Raw genomic sequence first — 21948 nt, forward strand, 5'->3', positions numbered from 1 at the left:
GACCAGGTTTCTATGTTCAGGTGTTTTAGACAACCATTTTGTCAAAGGCAAAGCAGTTCTTTTCAGACCAAGACACAGCAGCAAATAAAGCAAATACACAAAGCTCAGGTTTCACTGATCAAACGTTCGACCAAATGAAGTTTGTCAGGGACATAAAGGAACCTTTTTAAGATTGTTTCCACAAAACTGTGTCTTATCCTGTGTCATACATGAGAGTGAGAGTGATAAGAGCCAAGTCTTATTGACACAAAATCTGTGGTCACAAACAGGCAATTTCTCAAGACTCCCTTTAGATTCCTGACAACTTCACATGGCCAACATTGCGACAAATTTCCCCCCACATTCAAACTCACTTCCTCTTTCCTGGGAACCACATCCTGTAACAGAGATGTATTTATAGAGGGAAAAGCAACATTTTGTAAACCAGTGCTCTACTAATGTATGTTAAAACACAGAACGCTGCTAAATTGAAACCAATCCAAATCTATTGTACTAAAACGGCCGCTGGTATTCTCACTGGATATCAGATTCTATATCAAACTGTGCATGAAGGTTTCTGTGTAAAGCACCATAAAACATATAGCTTTTCCCTCTGTACTTTGAGTGGATATCACAGGGTAAGGTATGCAGACATTGAGCTCCCCCCGTAGAGAGCAGACAGACAGTAGACGCTACACAGTGGTGTGCTGTTGAGTGCTGTTGAGTCAGGTGAAATATAAAACACCATTGGTAGATTGTAGTGGTGGTAACACTACTCTGACAATGGTTAACTGACCCGTAGCGGGTGAAGTTGTGTGGTCTACAGGTGTCAATCTGTGATTTGAACCAACAGAGCATTACTGGGTTATCATGCTATTCTTTTTTAGTATGTGGCAGTTCAGCCAATTGTGTAAGTGCTAGCTAATCTCCTCTATTGGCAGCATAGGTCATAGTCTCATTAGAGAGTCATTGTCTGTATGAATGTAGAACTCCAACAATCATGGGTCTTCACTCAAAGATAGACAACAAAGAACACCACTTGGCATGATGCTCTTTGTGCCTCCTTGCTGCATTGGGAAAAACAACTTCACTATGGCAACGTCGCAGTCCGCGGTGACCAACTAGACCCCTCTACATTAAACATCACTAGTCCATAAATAAAAATGGTCCTTTTTTATTCTAGCTGGCTGAGGCACATTAGTTGGAAGGCAACTCAGTGAAATATTGATGAGGACATTTTCACTGGGCTTCTCCAGTGCTATACACACAACCATGTCTAGAACAGTGGCAGAGTACTGTAAAGGGGACTGACACAAAAAAATCTGTTGGAGTTGCTCCAAAGCTCAGATGAACGATCAACTTATCCTAACTGTTTAGTGCGTAACGCGTTCAACTTTCAGTTTCCCTTATGTTCCTACATGTGCATGTGTTGGCTGCGCGTGTGTTCTGAAACGGTTATTATAATTTATTTATTTTTATTTAACCTTTATTTAACTAGGCAAGTCAGTTAAGAACAAATTCTTATTAATCACGGCCGGGTCTGTAGTGATGCCTCAAGCACTGAGATGCAGTGCCTTAGACCGCTAACATACTGAACTGTTATATCACATTCTAAAAGTACACATTAATAACTTACGTCATGAACCTCTTATGGCAAAGTTCTACAGCCAGTCGATGGCTTACAACATTCCAGTCTAAACATTTTCTCATATGATGAATTTGAATCGATACAGTCCTGGACTGGATTAATTGCAACCAATATTATTTGCCAACATCGAGTTTCTTTAAATGCTGAAATTATTGAGCTTTTTTTTTTACCAGTGTGCGCTACTTATACTAACGATGACAAATATACTGTAGGTTCACGCGTTAGTCGTTGACATTCTATGTTTGCTACTGTGGAAGTGTAGGGCTAGAGAGAGAGTTATTATATCGAGACACACCAGTAGCATGTATGCTTGGGATTTTCTCCTAGTGCTATCCCTGGAAATCAACATGCAGCATGCAATACTTGGAGACAGAGAGACAAGAAAAAAGAGAGAGAGGCTCACACAAACTGTTCATATGATCCAAAACTAAACTGATAAAAGCTATTGTACATGAAAACACTATATTAAGCCACATCTTATCAACTAATCTTCTGAGTAAACAGATCAAGCCCCATTAAGCAGACCTTTTTTTAATATATATAGCTGAACGTCCACTGTAGCTTTCATTGAATCTAAGATTTTGGTAAGGATTTGGTAACACTTGTAGTATGCAAAATGGAGACTCATATGGACAACACAAGAAACACACATCTTTCCTTGTCAGTTTGACTCTAGTTATAAGTTGGGTAAACTGACATGGAAAGACGTCCCTAATGTCAGGCATTGTATGGAGATTGTATGGTGATTTAAATGGACCCAGGTTTGATTCAAAAGCTAAAGGGCTACTTCTACCAGGCATAAAACTACTTTGTTACGATAAAAAAGTTTATACCTACTTACAGCCAGACTTACATTACACTTAAAGTGAGTTGATATCTACTGTCATTACATAAGTTACATTATAACACATTAAATGTACAGTAAATGTAAATAAACCATATCAGGGGACTTAATCTACTTCCACTTTGTTTCACTATGACTATAATACCGACCTAAAGCCAAACTCAATTGACACTACATGAGAGGGGAAGTACCTACCTACAGTCAGACTTTAGTTACACTTGCACTGCACTGGCGGCCTGGGAATGAGAATGAGTGTTAATGACAGAGGGAGAGGTGGATGGAGGGAACATGGAGAACAGAGAAGAAGTACAAATATTCAGACCAGATTTTTACCCCAAAATAAAGTTTTTCTGGCAAGTCTATACTACATTATACTTCTTTGCAACTGAAAACGCCTAGTAAGGACCCTGACACTAAACGGTAATAGAATGTTTTGATGTTTTTTTTACTGAATTACATGATCACATCTTAAAGTTGTCTAGGGCATTTCAGGATCACATGTCAATATTCATCAAAAGTTCCCTACAGTATGTAAGTGTCATGCTTGTATTGTGTAGAATTACAAGGAACATAGGTACTGTACTGTACATGCCTCATAGATCCTTAATACCAAGTCTATTCTGGACTCATGGCCTCGTATTGTATATTATACTTACATGAGATAAATACAGTGCATTCGGAATGTATTCAGACCCCTTGACTTTATCCACATTTTGTTAAGTTACAGCCGTATTCTAAAATGGATTAAATTGTTTTTTTCCCTCATCAATCAGTATGAAAATGTATGCACTCACTAACTGTAAGTCGCTCTGGATAAGAGCGTCTACTAAATGACTAAAATGTAAAATGTACACACACTACCCCATAATGACAAAGCAAAAACAGGTTCTTATAAACATTTGCAAATGTATTCAAAATAAAAACGGAAATATCACATTTACATAAGTATTCAGACCCTTTATTCAGTACTTTGTTGAAGCACCTTTGGCAGCGATTACAGCCTTGAGTCTTCTTGGTTATGATGCTACAAGCTTGGCACACTTGTCTTTGGAGAGTTTCTCCCATTCTCTGCAGATCCTCTCAAGCTCTGTCAGGTTGGATTGGGAGCGTCGCTGCACAGCTATTTACAGGTCTCTCCAGAGATGTTCGATCGGGTTCAAGCCTGGGTTCTGGCTGGGCCACTCAAGGACATTCAGAGACTTGGCTGTGTGCTTAGGGTCGTTGTCCTGTTGGAAGGGGAACCTTCTCCCCAGTCTGAGGTCCTGAGCGCTCTGGAGCAGGTTTTCATCAAGGATCGCTCTGTACTTTGCCCTGTTCATCTTTCCCTCGATCCTGACTAGTTTCCCAGTCCCTGCTGCTGAAAAACAGCCCCACAGCATGATGCTGCCACCACCATGCTTCACCGTAGGGATTGTGCCAGGTTTCCTCCAGACGTGACGCTTGGCATTCAGGCCAAAGAGTTCAATCTTGGTTTCATCAGACCAGAGAATCTTGTTTCTCATGGTCTGAGAGTCCTTTAAGTGTCCTTTGGAAAACTCCAAGTGGGCTGTCTTGTGCCTTTTACTGAGGAGTGGGTTCCGTCTGGCCACTCTACCACAAAGGCCTGATTGATGGAGTGCTGCAGAGATGGTTGTCCTTCTGGAAGGTTCTCCCATCTCCACAAAGGGACTCTGGAGCTCTGTCAGATTGACCATCCGGTCACCTCCCTGACCAAGGCCCTTTTCTCCCGATTGCTCAGTTTGGCCGGGCGGCCAGCTCTAGGAAGAGTCTTGGTGGTTCCAAACTTCTTCCATTTAAGAATGATGGAGGCCACTGTGTTCTTGGGGACCTTCAATGCTGCAGAACGTTTTTGGTAACCTTCCCCAGATCTGTGCCTCGACACAATCCTGTCTCGGAGCTCTATGGACAATTTGGTTTTTGTTCTGACATGCACTGTCAACTGTGGGACCTTATATAGACAGGTGTGTGCTTTCCAAATCATGTCCAATCAATTGAATTTAACACAGGTCGACTCCAATCAAGTAGTAGAAACATCTCAAGGATGATCAATGGAAACAGGTGGCACCTGAGCTCAATTTCGAGTCTCATAGCAAAGGGTCTGAATACTTATGTAAATAAGGTATTTCATTTTTTATTATTATTTTTTATAAATGTGCATACATTTCTACAAACCTGTTTTTGCTTTGTCATTATAGGGTATTGTGTGTAGATTGATGAGGAATTTTTATTTATTTAATCAATTTTAGATTAAGGCTGTAACGTAAGAAAATGTGGAAAAAGGGAAGAGGTCTGAATACTTTCCGAAGGCACTGTAGGTTGTTAAAGATGGTGTGGGTTTGTATTACCCATAATTAGATATATTGATCTGTTCTTGCAACATAACACAAGCCACAATGTGCTCAGCACTTGCCTAGGATGTTTTTGGGGAAAACACACCATATATTATGCTGACTTGTTACCCATATCTAGGTCATACTGTGTGTGCGTCAGCTATCCTCCTCCTACTCTCCAAGGAGATATATATTGTACAATTTATACATGCCATATATTTCTAATATTAGATTGGGTAAAAAGCTGTCATGGGTGAAAATATTAGCAGTGTTGTTATGGAGAGACATGAGTAACAGTGATATTTGACATAGAGAATAAGATGCATTTATGAAAACAAACAATTCATTTTTCATACATTCACATTTGAAAAATATTTTCAGAGAACAATGAATTAGGACAGGATGAAATTGACAGGTAACAGATAAAAAATAAAATAAAATAAAGATCTGCCTATTAGACGTGGCTTCATATTGAGGAGATTCTTGTTAAATGTTCCATCCGAAAGACAATGACTAATGGAAACCATTTGTCCGTGCAATAATCATACAATACTTTCTATTAGAAACTCCTGCAGTGACGTGCTGTTTACACAGTACACATATGTACAAACAGGACTATCTATCCTTAGTTAGAATATGTACAGTGGGGAAAAAAAGTATTTAGTCAGCCACCAATTGTGCAAGTTCTCCCACTTAAAAAGATGAGAGAGGCCTGTAATTTTCATCATAGGTACACGTCAACTATGACAGAAAAAAAATGAGAAAAAAAAATCCAGAAAATCACATTGTAGGATTTTTTATGAATTTATTTGCAAATTATGGTGGAAAATAAGTATTTGGTCAATAACAAAAGTTTCTCAATACTTTGTTATATACCCTTTGTTGGCAATGACACAGGTCAAACGTTTTCTGTAAGTTTTCACAAGGTTTTCACACACTGTTGCTGGTATTTTGGCCCATTCCTCCATGCTGATCTCCACTAGAGCAGTGATGTTTTGGGGCTGTCGCTGGGCAACACGGACTTTCAACTCCCTCCAAAGATTTTCTATGGGGTTGAGATCTGGAGACTGGCTAGGCCACTCCAGGACCTTGAAATGCTTCTTACGAAGCCACTCCTTCGTTGCCCGGGCGGTGTGTTTGGGATCATTGTCATGCTGAAAGACCCAGTCACGTTTCATCTTCAATGCCCTTGCTGATGGAAGGAGGTTTTCACTCAAAATCTCACGATACATGGCCCCATTCATTCTTTCTTTTACACGGATCAGTCGTCCTGGTCCCTTTGCAGAAAAACAGCCCCAAAGTATGATGTTTCCACCCCCATGCTTCACAGTAGGTATGGTGTTCTTTGGATGCAACTCAGCATTCTTTGTCCTCCAAACACGACGAGTTGAGTTTTTACCAAAAAGTTATATTTTGGTTTCATCTGACCATATGACATTCTCCCAATCCTCTTCTGGATCATCCAAATGCACTCTAGCAAACTTCAGACGGGCCTGGACATGTACTGGCTTAAGCAGGGGGACACGTCTGGCACTGCAGGATTTGAGTCCCTGGCGGCGTAGTGTGTTACTGATGGTAGGCTTTGTTACTTTGGTCCCAGCTCTCTGCAGGTCATTCACTAGGTCCCCCCGTGTGGTTCTGGGATTTTTGCTCACCGTTCTTGTGATCATTTTGACCCCACAGGGTGAGATCTTGCGTAGAGCCCCAGATCGAGGGAGATTATCAGTGGTCTTGTATGTCTTCCATTTCCTAATAATTGCTCCCACAGTTGATTTCTTCAAACCAAGCTGCTTACCTATTGCAGATTCAGTCTTCCCAGCCTGGTGCAGGTCTACAATTTTGTTTCTGGTGTCCTTTGACAGCTCTTTGGCCATAGTGGAGTTTGGAGTGTGACTGTTTGAGGTTGTGGACAGGTGTCTTTTATACTGATAACAAGTTCAAACAGGTGCCATTAATACAGGTAACGAGTGGAGGACAGAGGAGCCTCTTAAAGAAGAAGTTACAGGTCTGTGAGAGCCAGAAATCCTGCTTGTTTGTAGGTGACCAAATACTTATTTTCCACCATCATTTGCAAATAAATTCATTAAAAATCCTACAATGTGATTTTCTGGAAAAAAAAATCTCATTTTGTCTGTCATAGTTGACGTGTACCTATGATGAAAATTACAGGCCTCTCTCATCTTTTTAAGTGGGAGAACTTGCACAATTGGTGGCTGACTAAATACTTTTTTTCCCCACTGTAAATGTAAATGTAAAACAGGCATCGAAGAGAAAAGAGGAAAAAAAAGAGAGTAAAAAGAGAAAAAGTGAGAAAATCCCTGTTTATACCTGGTGCTAACATGCGTCCTTTGTCCTGATCCTGTCCACATTCTGATTGTGCCCACATATTAGCAGTTGGATCTACACATAGTATTAAAAAGTGTCTCTTACCCATCCATCCATCCACTGTGTCCATTATGACCAGATTTTTCTGTATGCAAATTATTTGACAGCTATTTTTTCAAAATACTATTTTTTCATTTATTTTAAGACAAATATTTATGCAATAAGTCAATGGTGCCTTAATATAACCTTATTCTAAACATATTTTCTGAAGGTCAAAGGTTTTTTGATTACTTAATGAATTTCAATTGAAACTAAGACTGAAATGCAATCAGATCCACACTGTGGATGTAACTTTTATTAAAATATTTGTTGTATTATTTATTGTATTATTTATTTTCAAATAAAAATACAATTTTATATATTTATTATTTATTTATGTATTTAATTTAATTAAATGAACCCAATTATTAAAAGAAGCATAGGTGATGGGAAGATTGAGAGGAGGGAAGGTAGATAGACAGTCTAAAGACAGACAGACTACAAAGCACACCAACATGTAGAGAAAAAAGTAACTGACATCTCACACCTGACACAGAAACAACAAAAACACACTAAAATGAACTCTAATTGACAATGGTCCTTGACAGACATTAAACACACCAAAATCAACTAATAGAATCTAGAGAAATAAATACATAAATTAACAGAAATCTCAGAGAGACACAAAACAATACACACATATATACACACAAGACAGAAATTAATCCACACACATATAGGCCATGTCCGAATACCCGTACTTGAGTTCTAATTATTAGGCTATTTGGGTATGCGAAAATAGAAAGTTTTATAGTATGTGAAATCAAAAAAATGTAGTATGCCCTAAATGCCAAGATGTACCACTCATTTCAGCTTTTCATCTAGTTACTAGATTCTAGTAGCATTCAATGCACACTATAGTGGAAGAGAACCGTCTTTTCAGACCACGTTTGACAACAGCTGATAATTCGATAAGGGGATGTGCTGCACCAAAATGAACGCATGGTGGGGAACAAGCGTGGTTGCATATTAGATGACTCCTTCTCAGTATGGATGAGCCTAATATGTTGATAGCTGTTGCTTACTGCATACGTTTTTACTTAACAGTATGTCTAAATAGTATGTAGTACGATTAGTACAAAGTGTGACGTTTTAGTAAGTAGTACTCAAGACAGATTTCTGACCTGGCCATAGACACAAACACATACACATAGAGAGAGAGGGAGAGGGTAAAGAGAAAGAAAGAAAGAAAGAAAGAAAGAAAGAAAGAAAGAAAGAAAGAAAGAAAGAAAGAAAGAAAGAAAGAAAGAAAGAAAGAAAGAAAGAAAGAAAGATAGATAGAAAGAAAGAAAGAAAGAAAGAAAGAAAGAAAGAAAGAAAGAAAGAAAGAAAGAAAGAAAGAAAGAAAGAAAGAAAGAAAGAAAGAAAGAAAAAAATAGAAGGAAAAAAATGAACAGATGAGAGGACAGTATTGAGGAGGAAAGGGGGGAGGAAAGGGAACGATTGCGAGTGAGCAATCAAAGAGGTAATTGACCCTTTGACCTTATTGAACCATGCATATTGCATTTTGGGCGGAGGAGGTCAAATGGACAAGTATCATATAGAGAGACTTAAAATACTACTAAAATAACTTAAGAAAGGACTGCATATACAAAGATCTAAGAAAGAAACCGTGTAAAAAGCACACAATACCAGTATGAGAGCACAATAGGGAATCCCACTTTCAAACCAAAAAGGGAACACATCGTTAAGCCATTATTATTTTCAGCTGGGGCAATTATGGCCATCAAACCTCCAGTTATTTTACAGTGTCCCCTTTGGGTTTCTTTACCTCATTCCTATCCGTTTGGCATTCAATTAGATTTTTGGTCAATATGAGATTGAATGGCAATGCTGCTCGGAGGCATTATATTTTTGTTCAGCTTCACTCGGATGCAATGATATTCCATTACTATCAAATGTTACATGTTTCAGGTTACAGAGGGAGGTCAAGTTTCTGTGATCCTCGAATCCCCCTACAGATACCAATATTTTCAGCAATGCTGAGAGCTGAAGGTTGGCATATAGAATTGGCACAAATATCGTAAAGTGTTCTGGGAGTTAAAGTGTTATAGCTTTCCCCCCACCAAACGCTTGTACCGTGATAATGAGAGGAGGATTCATTCAGTAAACATTGAATGTCATCCTAACACCCTCTAGTGCTTCTGGCTTCCTGCTTAAAATGGCCTCCTTTTTGGTTTTAAAGAGGGATTTGCAGCGTTAAGTTTAAGTTTTATACACAAAATGAACTGTTGAAAACACACAACACCAAAGCAGTCAGGGGCTTCCAAGAGAAGAGTTCAACAGCTCAAGGCTCGCTTACCTTAGATAGCACGTAGCCACTTGTAAGTCAATCAGTCTGTCATAGTGTCTGTCTGGCAGTGTGATGTCAGAGTCAGTCAGTGAGTCAGTATTTCAGTGTTTCAGTCACCAAGTGCAGCTAACTACACTCTTAGAAAAAGGGTTCCAAAAGGGTTATTCGGCTGTCCCCATAGGAGAACCCTTTTGGGTTCCAGGTAGAACCATCTGTGGAAAGGGTTCTACCTGGAACCAAAAAGGGTTCTTCAAAGGGTTCTCCTATGGGGACAGAGTGTACTCGGGTCACTACAGTACAGACAAGAAGTCCCATCTGACCTTTTTAACTACACTAGGCACTGAAAGCACACATTTTGAAGTCTAGGGAATAGTGTTTTCGAAACACGACACACTTATAACAAAACATTTTGTCAATCAGCATTGCGTTGATGTTAGTTAGTCGCATTTGACTATCAATGTGAGGACCGTACAATGTTGAGGAGAGCCATATGATGATATGGCTGAAAATGTTGTTCCCAGCAAGGCATGTATCGTAAGGTACTATTCCCGTGACCTCGGAGGCTCCGCTGACACCACTGACCATTGACCCTTGAAAGATGGCCACTGTACAACATCGCATTCAAAATGATCCATTATGTAAGCTCTAAATATAGCTAGAATATGTACATATCATATCATGAAAGAAATCTGTGAGACTCTGGAAATTTCGCACCGGTGCAAAGGGTGATTTCTTCAAAGAGCGATGTGTCTTTTGTTATCTGTCAGGGTGAATGTCAGTGAGGTAGAGAGGGCACCAGTGACACAAAAAAGAACACAGTAAAAGCCACACACGACAACAACACAAACACAAACACAACACTCGGACGGCATTGAGAGTAGGACAGATATACAGTGTAACGTGTAAGAATGAATAAGCCCACATACAAACGCGTGATATGACACAACCTGAAGAGAGAGACAGCAACACAGAGCACATCAGACAACACGTGACCCGTTGTTCCTGTTAAGTGTTACAGGGCTACTTCAGTGCAGCTGCCGCACGCGGCACACGTCGCCACACACGTACACACACAAATCGCACAGACCACACAGTCTCTCAAATACACAGCCTGGTACACACACAGTATCTTACACTATACATCCTACATATATGATCCTCTTATTTCATGATATGACTTTTGTTACTCTTTGTACATTTATGGGCAAATGTTTGGTGTATGTATATGACCAGTTCTTCTAAGAATGTCATTGAGTTTATAATTCATGGGATGGAATTGTGGTGCATTGGGCTGAGGTTAGGTTAACAATGAAAAAAGAAAGATCAGGTTATTCTGAATAATAGATTATTCTGATTGGATGATACTCTGAGCAATACAATGCAATTGGGCCTTGATATACAAATCACAGTTTTACCCAACCTTAGCTCAATAGCTTGGTGTTGTTGTTCCCTACCTATCTATTCCCTTACGGAAAGAACACATGAATTTTCATGTGATCACATGTGGTCTTATGTGAAGTTAATGTGATAACGTGACAATATGTGAAGAAACATGTGATAACATAAAACTACACATTTGAAATCATGTGGTTTTTCTGTAAGGGTTGATTTCACTATTTGAACTTACCTCCATTCACACAGAGGGCAATTCATGGGGGATACTTAAACTTTACCAAACATTCTGTACAGACCCAACAAAGTGAACACAGTTAGTACTAGTTGTGATTTGCAGTCATGCATAGTGTACTGTATGTGAGAGTGTGAGTGTGTTCTGTGTCCAAGTGTGTCTTTGGGTGGTATGTTTGAGTGTCAACTGCCAACATGCAATGTCATGTACATGAGAGAACCTAAAATGTTTGGCTGACGGAATAGGTAAAAAAAAAAATATGGTACCGCTAACGGGGTACCATTTTGGGTCACCATGATTTTAAGGTGTTACCTCTTGGCCTATGGTTTGATCCAGGAAGAGGTGGAGTTTGCATTGAGGTCCTGCTGTAGCAGAGACCCTTCCAGCTTATACCATTCCTCAGCCAAAGGGGAGTCTGGGCTGGCTGCCAGGCCTGCTGCCTCTAGTTTAGTGTCAACAGTGGCGTCGAGAGTTTGGGAGGAGTGTAAAGGAGAAGTGTTTGGTGCAGGTTTGGTGGTGGTTGTTGTAGGTGGTAAAAAAGGTTTGTTGCAGCCGTAAAGAAATGGATCGAGGTATTGCGTTTCAGAATCAGCACAAGAGTGTACATGGGGTAAGCAGGGGTAAATAAGGTGCGTTTCGAAGAGGAAAGGAAAGGAGGAGGGAAAAGAATGGGGATATGGAATCAAAGATGGGGGACAAGGAAAGGGGGTGGGTGGACAGGGCATGAAGTGGGAGTCAGCCACACAAGGGGAAGGAGGGGAGCCAGGAGAGAGAGAGAGAGAGAGAGAGAGAGAGAGAGAGAGAGAGAGAGAGAGAGAGAGAGAGAGAGAGAGAGAGAGAGAGAGAGAGAGAGAGAGAGAGAGAGAGAGAGAGAGAGAGAAGGTGGGGGGACAGGGCATCAAGTGGGAGTCAGCCAAACAAGGGGGAGGAGGGGAGCCAGGAGAGAGAGAGATAGAGAGAGGGAGAGAGAGAAAGAAACAGAAGTGACAAGAGGTAAATTAATGCATGGTCAACTATCTTGAGTACAAGAGACAGAGAAAGAGAGAGGATGAGCGTGAGAGATGATGAGGAGACAGAAATAAATACAAAGGACAAAATGGAGGATGAAAATTTGAGGCAGTGAAAGAAAGAGAGAGGGACAGAAAATACAGACAGGAAGAAAGAAAAGGTGAGACCAAGTGTGATGGAAGTGCACAAAGGTGAAGAGGTGGAAAAATACAGGCCAGAGCAGAGAAAAGCAGAAGAGTAAAGATCTTGTAGGTGGGTGTTGTTGTGTCCTGTCAGAACCTAGTGTTTGGAACCTCCCTGTCACACAAACATGGCTCTTCCCATGATGCTCTTGGCCATTGCTTGTGTCTGTCTGCTTGTTCTCTGTAACTACCCACAAATCAGTTCCCATATGTGCTGTATTTGATCATGTATACATCATTTGTGTACATATTTGTCCCCTGTGCACCTGCCCTATTGGCATCTTCTATATGCAGAGAATCTTTATCTGTATCAGTGCTTGTGCCTTATGGCATCTTGTGTGTAGCTCTGTTGACGTATGTGGTATATGTGGTTACGGTTCTGTCCCCTGTGGGAGTGACGTACCTTTCCGCACATTCCCATCTGTGGCGCGGAATTCCCTGGTGTTGAGCAGGAAGCAAGCGCGGTCCTGCTGGTAGCGTTCCCGGGTTACTCCGGTGCCCCCTCGCCCCGCGGGGCTCCGCTCGTCCGGGCTCAGCACCTGGTCGATGGTAGGGCAGTCCTCGTTCGCCAGGGCCGCAGTGGCCGCGTCACCGTTCTGCTTGGAATCTTTCGGAAAAGAAGGAGAGATGGGGAAAGGGGGCGGGAAGCAGAGTAAAGGAGACGGAAGGAAGAGGAGAGTAGGATAAAAGTGATGTATCTGGATAGTGGAGGAGGAAGGTTGTGATGGGAGACTGATTCCATATCCACACTAGCATACCACTTAGGATGCATGTCCATTACATTGCTTTATTCGACATAATATGTTAGTACGGACATTGGAACATAGTCCGAGGGGAGGAGTTGCATACTTGGTGATTCAATCGGCCCAATCAGAGAGCTTGCTGTTGCGAGCTGAGGGACTTTGATCGGCTGCTATATCGAAGGTTTTGGCATGGCACCTTGGCCCAACGATACAGAAATCATGAATCCCCAGTCTCCCATCACTGGAAAAAAGAATGTAAGAAAATAGCCAAAGGAATGGGGGGGAGGTGTTACTGCAAGCTACTGATCACAATGTAATACTGCAGATGAGATACATAAGCAGAGACAGATTCAGTAAAATGATGTATTGTGTATTTATTCCTTGTGTTATTATTTCTATTTTTTTCTCTCTGCATTGTTGGGAAGGGCCCGTAAGTAAGCATTTCACTGTTAGCCTACACCTGTTGTTTACGAAGCATGTGACAAATAACATTTGATTTGATTTGACTATGATATGTAATTGATCATGGCAAAGGTGTCAAAGGTCATGTCTATACAGGCTTAGCTAGACAGCATGGTCTACTAAAAACTGGTCATAGTAATAGATGAGGTGGGGTTGCGGGTGTGAGTTGATGCCGCAGTGTGACTGAGGCTTATATCCTCAGACCACAGGAGGTTGGTGGCACCTTAACTGGGAAGGACAGGCTCTTGGTAATGGCTGGAGCGGAATGAGTGATTTCCATGTGTTTGATGCCATTCCATTCGCTCCTTTCCAGCCATTATTATGAGCCGTCCTCCCTCAGCAGCCTCAACTGTCTCAGACACAGCTGTCAAATCTGATCTCAGATGAGTTCCTGCTCAACAACTTACTAACAACCTACAGCAAAATTCTCAACAAAAGAGAGCGTGAAAGACTGTAAGAGAGTGGTAGGGTACTATAGGCGCTTATGCAATAAAACATAATTATTATAATTACTATTATTATTATATTATTATATTATATATTATTATTATTATATTATTATTATTGCTGACACACTGATGATTTCTCAAGGGCTACAAAACACACGTGATCTATTGTCATGTGTGGACATTGGGTTCATGAAAAAGGAAGTACTGTAAGCATTACATACTAAGTACTACACTTCAGTAAAGAAAAAAAAAATGGTCGGACATTTGTAGTGTAATCTAAACCATTGAACCAAACGTAAGCATATTGGTCTGTTGCGAACAGATCCAAATCGGTAAATTTTTTATGTACTGTGTTTGTTCTACACAGGCAGATGGAGGCCTCTCGGCAAATGTGGACTCCCCAGTTGATCATAAATTACCTATAAGTTCTGATGGGCTAGCTATCTCTCAAGGGCAGATTCAGAATCAGCACCCCCCCTCTCCCCCTTCCCCCCCCCAAACTATCCCTATCAGGGACAGAGGCACTCTAAACCCCCACTCACACCCCATGGATCTGCAGGACTGTACTATTACTGAGATTACTGAGTCCCTGTAACTAGCTGTCAGATAACATTCTGATTCCTAAGTCTTATACAGCCCAGAATCCTCCACTTACTGTGCAAATCCCTGTTCTAAATTTGATTGGATATCTGTCAATGCTAAACTGTAAAGTTTGACAACCTCTTTGCCAAAAATACAATTTTTGACGGAGTAATTTGTGTTCTACGCCCTTGGGGAGGCTAGTGGTGGAATGCCCAGATGCTCAGCAAAGCTCCATGTTGATGAACTCGTGCAGATCTTACAAGTCAAGGTCGAAGACAGTTTGTTAACTTGCAGTCTGTCTCTTAAAATATGGTCCTGAAGAATGAAAATAGAAATGTCTCACCTCGGTTGATTTCTATGATCTCCTCTTGTGCAAGGGGGCAGTCGAAGCCTCCGGACCCGATCACCTCGCCGAGTACATTACCCAGGATCCTATGGGGCGAGGCGGTGGCCATGGCGAGGGCGTCAGGCTTGCAGTAGTTGGGCGAGCCTGGCATGGTGGGCCGGGGGATGTGCTTGCCCTTCTTTTTGGGCAGCTTCTGCTTAGCCATGGCCAGTGAGTAGTACATGCCAAAGTTGTTGACGATGACGGGAACAGGCATGGCGATGGTCAGTACCCCTGCCAGGGCACACAGCGCGCCCACCAGCATCCCCGACCACGTCTCAGGGTACATGTCCCCGTAGCCCAGAGTGGTCATGGTGACCACGGCCCACCAGAAGCCGATGGGGATGTTCTTGAAGTTTGTGTGTTTGGCGGCCGTAGGGTCGTCAGGGTCGGCGCCGATGCGCTCGGCGTAGTAGATCATGGTGGCGAAGATGAGCACTCCGAGAGCGAGGAAGATGATGAGCAGGAGGAACTCGTTGGTGCTGGCGCGGAGCGTGTGGCCCAGGACGCGAAGCCCCACAAAGTGGCGGGTCAGCTTGAAGATACGCAGGATGCGGACGAAGCGGACTACGCGCAGGAAGCCCAACACGTCCTTGGCGGCTTTGGAGGACAGGCCGCTCAGCCCCACCTCCAGGTAGAAAGGCATGATGGCAATGAAGTCGATGATGTTGAGGGTGCTCCTGAAGAACTCGACCTTGTCCGGGCAGAAGACCACGCGTGCCATCACCTCAATGGTGAACCAGATGACGCACATGCCCTCCACGTACGTAAGCCAGCTGTCGGTCACCACCTCGTAGACGATTACCTCGCGTGTCACGTTTCCCTCCGTCACGTTCTCCGTCTTGTTGTAGATGGTGTTGAAGGCCTCGTGCGTCTCCATGCAGAAGGTGGAGATGGAGATGAGGATGAACAGGAGGGAGAGGAACGCGCAGTACTGGAGGAGAAGAACAGAACGAACCAGAGAGAGGAGGGACAGAGAGAGCAGGGGAAAGGCAGGAAGACAGAAGGCAAAGGGAAAAAAATGAAGATAGAGTGAGAAAAGAGAGAGGAAGGAGAGAAGGGTTAAAGCCATATACAAACAACATAGCTAGCTAAACAGATGGTGTGTTGCTCAACAGTTAGTCAGCCCCTACAGGACACTGCATGGCATTACTCAGTCAGATGAGATCATGAGCCCAGATTATTAAACCTGACTAGACACCTAAATGGGATAATTGTTGACCTTGAGGGTGACTGCAGGGTCAAACTGGACCAAGCACTGAGGGATACTCTATCTGACACTTAGAAAAAAAGGCTGCAACGGTCATCGGCATGACAGCCCAAGGAGAAGTGGTGGAAAAAAATAGAAAACCTGGAGCCACATGTCATAAACCTGCAGAATGTAGGAAAGGGGGAGGGGACCTGGCTGGAATGAGAATACAGACTACTACTGTCTCATTGGCGCAGCACGGACACAGAGAAAAGGGCAAGAAAATAAAGTGATGGAGAAAGAGAGAGTTGTAAACGATAAAAGCTGATGAATTATAAATATCCATGTATCTCAGAGTGCACTGAATAGGTTTCAAAATCAGGATGGGACATGTGCTCACCCCCTCATACTGAATGTTCAACATAAAGGGTCTGAAACATGTGGCACTGAGCCTGTTTGTGGCCCAGCATGATGAAATGTGATCCCAACTTATGCTCCAATAACTAGCCAGTCTGATTATTTGAAAATATGTAATGTTGGGGAAATAACAATTCGCACATTAGTCAAAGTATTATACACAAAGTAAAAGGACTGACAGCCCTATTGTACATTATGTATTGACCAACATTTGGACCCTTACAACTACTATATTAATCATACAGTGGAAATCCCTAAAGCCCAAAGTGCTTGAGATGGCACTCTATTTTATCACCAACATAATCCATTACACTCCAGTGCAAGTTAACCGTAATGGGGAGCCAATACTCCCCATTAAGTCATGTTATTAACCCCCTACTTTTCAAAAAGTCTGTGAATGCAGAGTTACTTGCAAGAAACAACATTGCTAAAACATTATCATCCTCCAATTAACACACTTGATATTGTTGGGTTCTACCTTGAAATATACTTACTCCTGTTACTATATTGGACCTTATTGATTTTGTTATATGCATAATGAATGTACAGTATATGTTATGTGTCAATTAATGGTGAAGAGGAACTTCGTGTATGGAATTTTACTATCAGAGAAAAGGGACAGTCCAAAGTCTATTGAGTAAGGTGAACATATGGTCACTTGTAACCATCATGGAGAAGTGACCGAATGAAGAGGAACTGCTTCCAGACCGCTCGACCGTAAAGACAACAGTGCAACATTTAGGCAGTTTTAGGAAACAGATGGACAGTTCTGAGAAGTCATACGTCTAACCTTGTCATGACAGTTAAATGCCTGTTTGATCATGTGCAAAGTGTGTTTGCAGCTAAAGTATCCAGTGGCTTGAATAAACTTGGTTTGAGCTTTTTCTAGTCGTCCGTTTTGAGTTTTTACTCTGTTTGTCCAGAACCTAACACCATACTGTATTCCTTATACTACCACTACCACTATAATTGTGCTACTGTATAAACAGGGTTTCCCAAACTCAGTCCTCAGGACCCCAAGGGGTGCACGTTTAGTTTTTTGCCCTAGCGCTACACAGCTGATTCAAATAATCAACTAAACTGATCATTTGAATCAGCTGTGTAGTGCTAGGGCAAAAACCAAAACGTGCACCCCTTGGGGTCCCAAGTTTTGTAAACGCTGGTATAAAGCATTGTGAGAATGGTACCTGAGTAAATATCAAGTATAATGCACGGCATGGGTGCTAAAACCTGGTGCTTATGTATTAACAATTGATCAATTCAGACAGCACAACAGGAGTACAATCAGCCAGAGACTTCATGTCAATCAAAGTCCAACAAGACATTAAGCTGAATATTATCCTCTCGAAGGGTTCATTTGAGATATCCAAACTGCCAGGCTTAGCTTCAAACTCTATTAATAGAGTGAACTAATTGCACAAATGTATTATGGGTTGCCCTATAACTAAACAACAACATTCAGTCAATAACCATAGTCATGTAACCATATCTGGTTAGAGTGGTCCTAGTGGTCCTGTGTGGCTCAGTTGGTAAGAGTGTGGTGTTAGCAACGCAAAAAAATGTATGCAGGCAATGTCATTTTATTCGCTTTGGATAAAAGCATCTGTTAAATGATGTTCAGATACTGTCTTTCAGCTTGGGGATGGAAGTTAAACATTAGCCGCAAGCCTAAATAAGATGGATTCTCTGGACCATTTTGACAAAATGACATCCTACACACCACTGCCAAGAAAGCAATGGGATACACTAAAAAGCACTGAGTGTCATTAGTACTGTTTGGACACTGCTTCCCTTTCTCTCTGATTCTGGAGAATACCTCCATCTACAAACAGAACTATGTCCATATACTACAGCCTAGCTCATTTTTTCCCAAAACTTTCTCTGTCCTACGGGTGAATTTCTTGGACAGAGAGCAAAAACAAACAAAAAAATTGGCAAAGTTATAAGAGTGTCCGGGCGCTGAGACATGCAGTCTGCCCAGACTGCTTCTTGTAAAGAGATGGTGACTCAGTTTTGAAAAAGGGAGTCGCTTTATTTCCTTAACCGTGCTCCCTTTTTCTCACTAAAAGTATTCAAATGTGATATTTCAGGGTTTAAAAAAAATATAAATTAGCAAAAATGTCTAAAACCCAGTTTTTGCTTTGTCATTATGGGGTATTGTATGTAGATTGATGAGGGGAAAAAACGATTTAATCCATTTAAGATCAAGGCTGTAACGTAACAAAATGTGGAAAAAGTAAAGGGTTCTGAATACTTTCCGAATGCACTGTATGCTGTCTGTGTAGTCTGTACGTGTCCTGTTTGTCTGACTGACTGTGCTATACAAGTGAAGCTCATTACACTGGACCATTCAAATGTTCCTGAGTCAATTACACTGGACCATTCAAATGTTCCTGAGTCAATTACACTGGACCATTCAAATGTTCCTGAGTCAATTACACTGGACCATTCAAATGTTCCTGAGTCAATTACACTGGACCATTCAAATGTTCCTGAGTCAATTACACTGGACCATTCAAATGTTCCTGAGTCAATTACACTGGACAGATAATACTATGGTTGTGCATGGCCAGTAGCGTCATCTTTTCCAATGACATTCTTACAGTTACATGGCCTGCTGTTTATTTATAGACCCAGTATATATACTTTGTGCATTATCAAATAAATAATAAAACACAGATATGGCCGGAGGAAGAATAAAAAGGGATAAATTCATACTTGAGTGGAGCCCATCTACCTTACATCAAATGCCTGAGTGCAAATCTGCAAATACTGTACTATGCGTGTCTCCTATGTGTATTTTCTCTGATGTTCACATTTTTAATATATATATTTAGAACAGCATATATAGAAAGCTCATGAAACGGAAAAATGGAGGTGAAGGGCCATGTATTTTCTTTCTCATTGGGTCAATTTTTCATTATTACTCTCTTACTTCTCAACACCTATTGCAAGAGCCCTCTCTCCTTCTCTTTCTCTGTGAAAATCTTTTACTGCAGTGGGCTAAATCAGGGTCACACAGAGTGATTCTTGGTAGTCTTAAACAAATCTACTTTGAAACAAAAGTATACACCTCACACACATGGCTATGGGCTTACAAAAAAGAAGACACCTGTACCATGTCAGATATAGAGTTGAAATGTATAGAATTTTGAGTTTGCATCCCAGTATTACCCTTTATATGCATCACAGAAGACTGAAATATAACAAAACAGTTGGACATAGAAACATTGAATTTTCGGCAGTTTTTAAAAAATAATGTTGATTAATTATAAAATTATGAAAAATATTAATAACATTCCACCCATGAGGCCACTAGGTCATTTGACTGCAAGAAAGGGCTACACCTTTTTTTCACTGAACTCAAATCAATCCACATATAGAATCAGAAGATACATTACTGTACAGTGTACATAGAGAAAATCTGAAGAAAAGGAACTCAAGTAATGTTCTGTATATTAGAGATTAGCTGAAAGGCAGTAGCATCTCACAGTAGCGAGTGAACTTCTTGGAAAGCCATAAAACATAAAGGATATGCCAGTATCGCTGCGTTTGATTGGCACAGCAGTAGTAACAGATTACCATATAGGCAGACCATATGGATGGAGAGAAATGTGTATATTGTTTCTATGTCCCGAGTGGGGATCTGAAATGCAAGGCTTCCTGGTGTTCTTGAACCTTACACAGCCTGTGAAAGAGCAGTCTGGGATGGGTAACATTGAACACACCAATTCATTCAGGATGGGACCCAAGCAACAATAGTATTTGTATTCATCCCCCATTTCTCTCCATCCTCTTCTCTTCCTTTTCTCTCCCTCTTTACTCCTCTGCCATGTTTCTCTACACTGTCTGACCTACTTTTTCCAGATTGCTGCAGTGCTCTCCCCCTCTATAACATGCATACACACACAAACACACACAAACACGCGCACACACACGTACGGAGAGCTGTATTTCTCAAACATCTCCACCCGCCGCCCCCCATCGCATGGAACTAGGAGGAACCAGTGGGACCTGCACACAGCGCTCTCTCATTGGATGAGGACCGTACACACAGCACAGGTACTGAGCAGATTAGAGAGTTTTCATTTGATGGTGTTGGTGGTGGTGATGATGGTGGAGGCAAGATTTTCCTCTTGTTGGACGATAAACGTGATTCTGATTCTGAGATGATGATGGTGGTGATGATGATGATGGTGATGAGGATGGTGACGATGACGATGATGATGATGATGGTGATGACGAGGATGGTGAGGATGGTGATGACAATGATGATGATGGTGATGATGAGGATGGTGAGGATGGTGATGACAATGATGATGATGATGATGATGAATCTGGTGATGGTTGTTAGCAATACTACAGTCACCATCATAATCACGTATATGGAAAACATTACACAGTAGATTTACCATCAAGGTATACTAGCCTTGCCTGAGAAGCATTTTCCTTCTCGGATTGTTTGTCTCTTTATGTCCCTCTCTACTAATCTCTCTCATACACACACATGCACACAGTACACTTGGCTACACACACCACCCAAAAAAGCCTAACACAGTAAAACGGTAGTTAGGGAAAAAAGTATTTGATCCCCTGCTGATTTTGTACGTTTGCCCACTGACAAAGAAATGATCAGTCTATAATTTTAATGGTAGGTTTATTTGAACAGTGAGAGACAGAATAACAACAACAAAATCCAGAAAAACGCATGTCAAAAATGTTATGAATTGATTTGCATTTTAATGAGGGAAATAAGTATTTGACCCTTCTGCAAAACATGACTTAGTACTTGGTGGCAAAACCCTTGTTGGCAATCACAGAGGTCAGACATTTCTTGTAGTTGGCCACCAGGTTTGCACACATCTCAGGAGGGATTTTGTCCCACTCCTCTTTGCAGATCTTCTCCAAGTCATTAAGGTTTCGAGGCTGACGTTTGGCAACTCGAACCTTCAGCTCCCTCCACAGATTTTCTATGGGATTAAGGTCTGGAGACTGGCTAGGCCACTCCAGGACCTTAATGTGCTTCTTATTGAGCCACTCCTTTGTTGCCTTGGCCGTGTGTTTTGGGTCATTGTCATGCTGGAATACCCATCCATGACCCATTTTCAATGCCCTGGCTGAGGGAAGGAGGTTCTCACCCAAGATTTGACGGTACATGGCCCTGTCCATCATCCCTTTGATGCGGTGAAGTTGTCCTGTCTCCTTAGCAGAAAAACACGCACAAAGCATAATGTTTCCACCTCCATGTTTGACGGTGGGGATGGTGTTCTTGGGATCATAGGCAGCATTCCTCCTCCTCCAAACACGGCGAGTTGAGTTGATGCCAAAGAGCTCCATTTTGGTCTCATCTGACCACAACACTTTCACCCAGTTCTCCTCTGAACCA

General features: G+C 41.6%; 1 protein-coding gene across 2 annotated transcripts in view; it reads right to left on the reverse strand.

The window, feature by feature from the left end:
- Positions 1 to 10274: 10274 nt before the first annotated feature.
- Positions 10275 to 21948, reverse strand: part of kcnc3b (potassium voltage-gated channel, Shaw-related subfamily, member 3b) — a gene marked incomplete at its 3' end in the record, with an annotated part of 33774 nt that continues 22100 nt past the window's right edge. The window contains exons 2-4 of one of the 2 annotated variants that reach the window (XM_084164695.1): positions 14915 to 15890; positions 12739 to 12942; positions 10275 to 10465 (exon numbers count right to left, since the gene is read on the reverse strand). In XM_084164695.1, coding sequence (XP_084020821.1) covers positions 10275 to 10465; positions 12739 to 12942; positions 14915 to 15890 — 1371 coding nt within the window. Of the gene's footprint in view, positions 10466 to 11465; positions 11588 to 12738; positions 12943 to 14914; positions 15891 to 21948 lie in introns of those variants that run through there. The other variant, XM_084164696.1, reaches the window with a different exon arrangement.

Source organism: Coregonus lavaretus (assembly GCF_964263955.1).
Source record: "Coregonus lavaretus genome assembly, chromosome: 1".
NCBI classification, from domain to species: Eukaryota; Metazoa; Chordata; class Actinopteri; order Salmoniformes; family Salmonidae; genus Coregonus; species Coregonus lavaretus.